The sequence below is a fragment of the Electrona antarctica genome (assembly GCF_951216825.1).
Source record: "Electrona antarctica genome assembly, chromosome: 5".
Taxonomy (NCBI): domain Eukaryota; kingdom Metazoa; phylum Chordata; class Actinopteri; order Myctophiformes; family Myctophidae; genus Electrona; species Electrona antarctica.
In genome coordinates this window covers 19,669,760-19,676,746 of record NC_136810.1, presented here as the reverse complement: position 1 = coordinate 19,676,746, position 6,987 = coordinate 19,669,760, and the positions used below count along the sequence as shown (strand labels likewise).

The window sequence follows — 6,987 nt, the reverse complement described above, 5'->3', positions numbered from 1 at the left end:
GAACAGCTTTCATTTATTAAAAGGAAGGTCTTCATCAGGGCGCCCTGACAAGACCCGATGCAGATGGCCACCCACTATAGTTTCTTCCAGCAAAAAAGAGCGTGCTCAGGGTGGCCCCATGGCCACGCTGAGCACGCTCTTTTGTGACAATGTCAGGTCTCTGCTCTACATGTAAAGTGTCTATAGAGACAACTTGACATTTAATAAAATTGAATTGAACTTTAGGCTTTGTTAAACAATATTTCAACTATCAAGTAGGTATTCAAGGAGTTAAACTATATTAACGTATTGGTGACATAAAGGAATTATTTTAGGTTTGTTTTGAGTCTGGGTGTGGTAGGTCGTTATCGTTCCCATGTTTATTTTGGTAGAATGCATTTTTTACCAATGTTCGAGACACATTATTGGGGAGACAGTATATTGAGCCTTTAACCTTATTTACATTGACTATTTGAAAGGGAGAGAAAAAGAGCCGATCTACAAAGCTAACAAAATAATCTTGGAAAACAATTGACATTTTAACGACACTGGTTTAGACAACATTATGAAGCAAGCCCAAATAAGCAAGTACACTTTAGAAGCAAGCCCCAAAAACCACAAGCCATAACTACCAATGTTTACAAGAGACTTTACAGAAAAACAAGCCCAAGGTCGCTTGTAATAAGCAGACTTGGCGACACTAATTTGACTTTATTTACAGTAAATGGAATTTGACTGTATTGAAATTGTATTTGACTGTATATTTGACTGCTCATTTAAATGGTATATTTCATAGACTCATAAGTGAGTCCCGTCTTGCCCGGCACACACGCACACGCACACACACACACACACACACACACACACACACACACACACACACACACACACACACACACACACACACACACACACACACACACACACACTGACCTCAGAAGGTTCAGTTTGACCCTCTCTGGGTTAAACTGGCACTGGGGATTTTTACTGTGTGGCAATTTTATGAAAACCACAGTCAATTTGCACTGCTCTGTTCTCCTCTGCTCTTAAACCAAGAGCCTGTCTCGCAGACATAACAGTGTGTGTGTGTGTGTGTGTGTGTGTGTGTGTGTGTGTGTGTGTGTGTGTGTGTGTGTGTGTGTGTGTGTGTGTGTTAGCCATTGCAAGCTTACTGCACCATAATAGTAGTGTGGTTAGCCACGCGTCCGCCAGCAAGCGCGGGGGGTTTGGGGTGTGGTGCTGCGCGTGTGTGTGTGTGTGTGTGTGTGTGTGTGTGTGTGTGTGTGTGTGTGTGTGTTTGCGTGTGTGTGTGTGTGTCTCGTTATAGGGATTTGTAGCAGCCTGTGTGAATTGTAGCATGACGTGTCATGTCGTTAGCTGACAGTAGCGTCACCTGGTGTAACGACACAACGTTTGACGTCTCGGGGGTACCTGATCATTTATGATGCTGTGCCCTATAGCAGGGACGTGCAGAGAGTGTTATAGAGGGGCATGGGCTGAAACAAATAGCTGATCTACAACGCAAAATACTGTGTTCAAGTTCAGGAGACTTCGGGGAAAAATAAAAATTCTCCTGATATGAACTCTGCCTTCCGGCATGGCATGGAAGGAAAGGCATGGCATTTCTTTCACATGTAGTAAATGCTGCATTCGTGGTCTGGAAAGGGGCAGTTGTTTTACAGACGGGTAAAAGGGCAGGGGCTTTCTTGGGTGTGAAAATGGCACTTCCGCATTCCAGAAAGGTGGAAGTAACCCAGACGGCGTCAGATGACTCGAAGGCGACCTCCAAATGTTTTCTGTTTGGTCAGATTTGTCCCATTGGGCCGGCAGTCGGGGTTGTGGAGTGGAAAATTTGGTATATAGTCTTTTTTATTGGCCTAAAATATTGTCTATATATACATACTTGCTGACCAGCTGTCAGAATTGAGCAATTGTTTTTTATAGGGTTGTATATATGTGACCCTACCATTAACATCCATAAGGCGATAATGTCAACCTGCAGTTTGTTCCTGTCCGAGACCAGCAGTGCTGAGTCATCTGCGAACAGGAACAAGTTGCAGTCACAAGCTGATGTCATGTCGTTTACATATATTAGGAACAGTAAAGGCCCTAGTACGCTTCCTTGTGGATCACCACAGCTCACTGGGAGGGGGGACAGTGTTCCGTTCACCTCCACCATCTGTTCTCTCCCCTCCAGGTAGGATTGCATCCAGCTCACTGATGTGCTATCAAAACCAATTGCTTTTAGCTTGTTAACCAGTATGGAGTGGTTCACGGTGTCATAAGCCTTTTAGAGGTCCAGCGACCAGCATGAACATGCCTTTCTGTCACATCCAACCAGGCTGGTATCATTTTTTAAACACGCTGTGAGCTTGTACATCTTCTATTTTCACTACCTTTGTGCGACACTCTTGTATGATGAAGTAGGGCATTATTTACAAACGGGGAAGCAATATAATATTAATACATAATCTTACATAATATTATAATATTATGTAAGGGCTTCACACTTGTGCAATAAACCTCCGCTGTAAATTAGACAGGCTATAGTGTTCACTTTTCAAACTTTTCAAAACTAAGTTTATTGGCTTCCTAGAGTTTTTAGAGTTCTTCTTTTCTTTTCTTTTTCACTTCATTGTTACTTCTGTTCTGATTTATTGACTGCACTACATCAGTGTGTGTGTGTGTGTGTGTGTGTGTGTGTGTGTGTGTGTGTGTGTGTGTGTGTGTGTGTGTGTGTGTGTGTGTGTGTGTGTGTGTGTGTGTGTGTGTGCGGTCTCATTCCTGTCATTCTGTGGTTACTTCCTGTCCCCGCAACATCTGTCTGCCACATGTTCCACACAGCTGCACACATCTGGACTACACAGCTCTCTCTCTCTCGCTCTGAGTGTGTGTGCGTGCGTGCGTGCGTGCGTGCGTGCGTGCGTGCGTGCGTGCGTGCGTGCGTGCGTGCGTGCGTGCGTGCGTGCGCGTGTGTGTGTGTGTGTGCGTGTGTGTGTGTGTGGTGTCGGGCCACACCCAGGCTGTAATATCAAACGTATGTTGACAGCGTGACCCTTTGGATGCAGATCCCCCTGATATATCACATTATGGTATGAAAAACCGTCTGTCCATTTTGCCGTGGGAGAGTCCATCCTATATGCATTAAGAGATCTTTCTTCTTTTGTAAGAATCTGGTGCTCAATTGCATTGTTTTTAAGTGAGCCAATAACCCAATTAGGACAATAAAAATACGCCTTCTGAATCGAAAGTGTTCAGAAAATCTTTTAGTATATGTATATAGCAGCATCAATTTTGTTTAATTTTTGAATACTGTACAGAACCCTAAAATGGGTTCCCGGCCTGAAGGGATAAAACACCAAAAGGGGTTCCCACCCAGAATGGGTTAAAAAAAAATGAACACAATTCCTGTCGCTATAGCAACATTTAAAATTTCCCCATCTTAAAGGTGTAACAATAGGCTTCCCCTGTCTTAATGGGTTAATACCTGAGGTGTGTGTGTGTGTGTGTGTGTGTGTGTGTGTGTGTGTGTGTGTGTGTGTGTGTGTGTGTGTGTGTGTGTGTGTGTGTGAGTGAGAGGGGGGGGTGATGGGACTATACTGCGTGAAAAGAAGGATTAACGGGCAATTATGGGCACTAGATTTGCCCATAAACCTCAAGTTTAGCGGGCATATACAGTAATATACAGTAATATACGGGAGTGATGATACATTTACGTTAGCAAACTCACTAACAATTGTTTTTGAATAATGTTTAGTTTTCAATGTTGCTACACTTAAAATATAGAACGGTAATATCGTATATTGTATCGATATCACAATATTTGGCATAAATACAGAGATATGTAATTTGTTTCCATATCGTGCAGCCCTAATATGTACAAAAGTCAAATTCAGCAACAGCTAAAGTATAGCAAATCTACAAGGACTTGTAAGCACCTGACACTTTTGATGCTTTTGTGTGAGCTTTATAGTATGATCAAGTATAGGGCGTGAATTTATAAAGCATGGATCATGCATCAAAATCTACAAAGAAAATAGGCTAATTGTAGAGTAGTAAAAGTCCATCATTGGCCTCTTATGTGAGAGCTTCAGTAAACTCACTAACATGTCCCAGGGGAAACCCAACCAGGTCGTAGCCCAGGAGAGCTGCAGTAAACTCACTAACATGTCCCAGGGGAAACCCAACCAGGTCGTAGCCCAGGGCTCCACCAAGGCTTAATCTGGCCCTGGTGTGACCTGGTGTCCTCACCGCTCCAGTGTGTGTGTGTGTGCGTGCGTGCGTGCGTGCGTGCGTGCGTGCGTGCGTGCGTGCGTGCGTGCGTGCGTGCGTCACAGACAGAGTGGCTTAATGCGTCATCGTTCTACAGTGTTATCTTCAAAGACACCGAACCCACAAACACACAGACTCACACGCACGCACACACGCACGCCCACGCACACGCACACACACACGCACACGCACACGCACACGCACACACACACACACACACACTAGATTAGAGGTCTATGAAGTACTAGACCGCCTGTCTGTCTGTCTGTCTGTCCGTCCGTCCGTCCGTCTGTATGAGAACTAACCAAGCCCCCAGTAAGGCTATTTCCAACGTTGAAGCTGCCACTACCTACTGGCGAAAAGTGGACCTGCAGCATGTTCATGGAGGTGGACGGACGTTCATGGCGTCATGTGCGTAACGTTGCGTCATCCCAGGACCTCAAATTTGAGGTCAGGGCTTAACTTCCGCTCGCTCGAGCCATTGAGTTATCATTGTACTTCCGGCAGTCTTCCGGGTGCTTCAAAACGCCACTGAGCAACTTCCATCGAAATTAATAGTTGGCGCTATCGCTCCGGTTCGGTCTCTATCCTTTTATTACTCTATGGAACTAACACACTGGTTATTGTATCCAAATATTTGGACTAGTTGTGCTTTGATATAACATTGTTGTGCAAACCGTGTCACACGCACACACGCACACGCACACACACATACTGCAATGTGTTACTTCTTTTCCTAAAGACCATGAAATGAATAACAGTGAAGCAGTGATGCAACCCTCCTGGGTCCATGTTGGATGTTTCCCCTCTCTCTCTCTCTCTCTCTCTCTCTCTCTCACATGTCTGGGCAACACACTCTCACTCCCCATTGTCCCCAAGCGGCCTATCCTGACTTCTTGGGACAAATGTGACCCAACATCAACTGTTTGACTGGAAGGGGGTTCCGTAACTTCCTTGGGGTTCCTGGTGCCGTCCCGCGTTGCTTCCACACTCCAGGAATGTGGCTTGTCCTTCTCAAGCCCGACTAAGTGAAGAATCTATTAAAGCAACGCATGTGCGCTGTCTATAGTGGACTTCCAGTGATCGAGTCGCCGTATACCGAGTGTTGTGAAGTCCGCTTCAGCCGACTCAACGGTGTTCGAGTTAAGGTGTGTAAAGGGATTTAAGATCATTAAAGCTGGGCTGTTGCCCGAGTCCAATGCATTTCTGCCTACTTCCGGTCCAGGACTTGGCCCAGTTGGTTGTCCCCACGCTCAATGCGTAGTCTATGTAGGAGAGCAGCCATTGGACTGAAGCCCCATGAAGTGAACAGAGTTTGCGTAACTCTGTCTATATCTAAGGCTCTGCAGAGCACACACACAGCGCCGTCGCTACGTATACGCGCAATACGGACTGCGCCAAGGGGGGCAACAAGATGTGCCAAAAAGTGCCACACCGACTCATAATAACAGTTTTCTCCACGGCTCCACTAGGGCTTTAAGCAAATTAAATGAAATGAAATGATTACTATATTTACCCAGGGTATCTGGGCTAAGCTCAAGAACTTGTTTCCAGCCAGGCCCTGCTCATAGAACATTTCATCGTAGTGGTTCAATGCCTTGTTCAACGGCACTTCAGCGGTGGTCATTTTAACGTGTCGGACCGCTGATTCGAACTGGCGACCTTCCGCTCTGCAATCCGTTCGGCCACCGCTGCCACTTTATCAACTAGTCGACTGTTCAACTAGTCGACTATTCAACTAGTCGACTAGTCGACCTTGTTGGTACTATAGTTGACTAGTTGATAAGAAGAATAAAAAATGCAAAAAAAGTACTATTACATAATAGGTAGGCCTAGTTAAACAACTAGTCGACTAGTAAACTAGGCAACTAGTAAAAATCACTAGAAGTGAAATCACTAGAAGTGAAAGCCCTATAGGCTCCACCACGTTATAACGAGAGGCTGCGTGTGCATCCTCGCATATGGCAAAAGTAGCCGATCTACATGAGGAAATGCAGTGCTCTCGTCGGGAGGGGGGAGGGGAGGGCAGCGACGTCCCTGTACACACAGACACCAGAGCCCGTTAGCTAGTGTGACACACACATGAACGGATAACTTGGATGGAAACTATAGCATTATTTGATGCTGCCATTCTCTCTACTGTTTCCGGAAACAATAATCAGTGTCACGGACACCCGACGCACATGTTGTGTGATGTGAAACAGTGTAGTCGACGAGCCAGTCAAGTTTTCATTAAACCGTATTAAACCGCTAAAACCGTAAAAACACACAACCTTAAAATCTATCCCAAAAGAAGTCACCCGTTAGCTGTCTTGGGAGCGAATGTGAGTTCCATGTTGGACCGTCCCTCTCTCTCTCTCTCTCTCTCTCTCTCTCTCTCTCTCTCTCTCTCTCAAAGGATGTAACCAATTCAACCGAGAAAACAATCTGCCACACATCTGCCAATACCACATTAGTAGACTACTCTAAACGATGAAATGCAAGTGAAAACATCTGTGGACACTCTAACTTAGAATGCAAGAAAAAACATCTGCCAATACCATGTTAGTGCTCTCAATGATGAAATAGGCTACTAAAAACACTGAAATGTACCGGTGAATTTACAATACATGTAGGTGTGCGTGCGTGCGTGCGTGCGTGCGTGCGTGCGTGCGTGCCTGCGTGCGTGCGTGCGTGCGTGCATGGGTCAGATCAGACTCACCAAAGCCGAAGGCGGCTGGAGGGGGTATGGGGGCA

At 45.5% G+C, this 6,987-nt stretch overlaps 2 protein-coding genes across 2 annotated transcripts in view; both read right to left on the bottom strand.

Annotated features, from left to right (window-relative positions):
* LOC306923424 (tripartite motif-containing protein 14) overlaps positions 1-6,987 on the bottom strand; it is a 493,176-nt gene that overhangs the window by 355,682 nt on the left and 130,507 nt on the right. The gene's annotated exons all lie outside the window — the stretch shown is intronic.
* The window catches only part of reln (reelin), a gene marked incomplete at its 5' end in the record, with an annotated part of 168,034 nt that overhangs the window by 113,569 nt on the left and 47,478 nt on the right, over positions 1-6,987 (bottom strand). The window contains one exon of the mRNA XM_079501359.1: positions 6,953-6,987. This exon is cut by the window's right edge and continues 73 nt beyond it. Coding sequence (XP_079357485.1) covers positions 6,953-6,987 — 35 coding nt within the window. The remainder of the gene's footprint in view (positions 1-6,952) is intronic.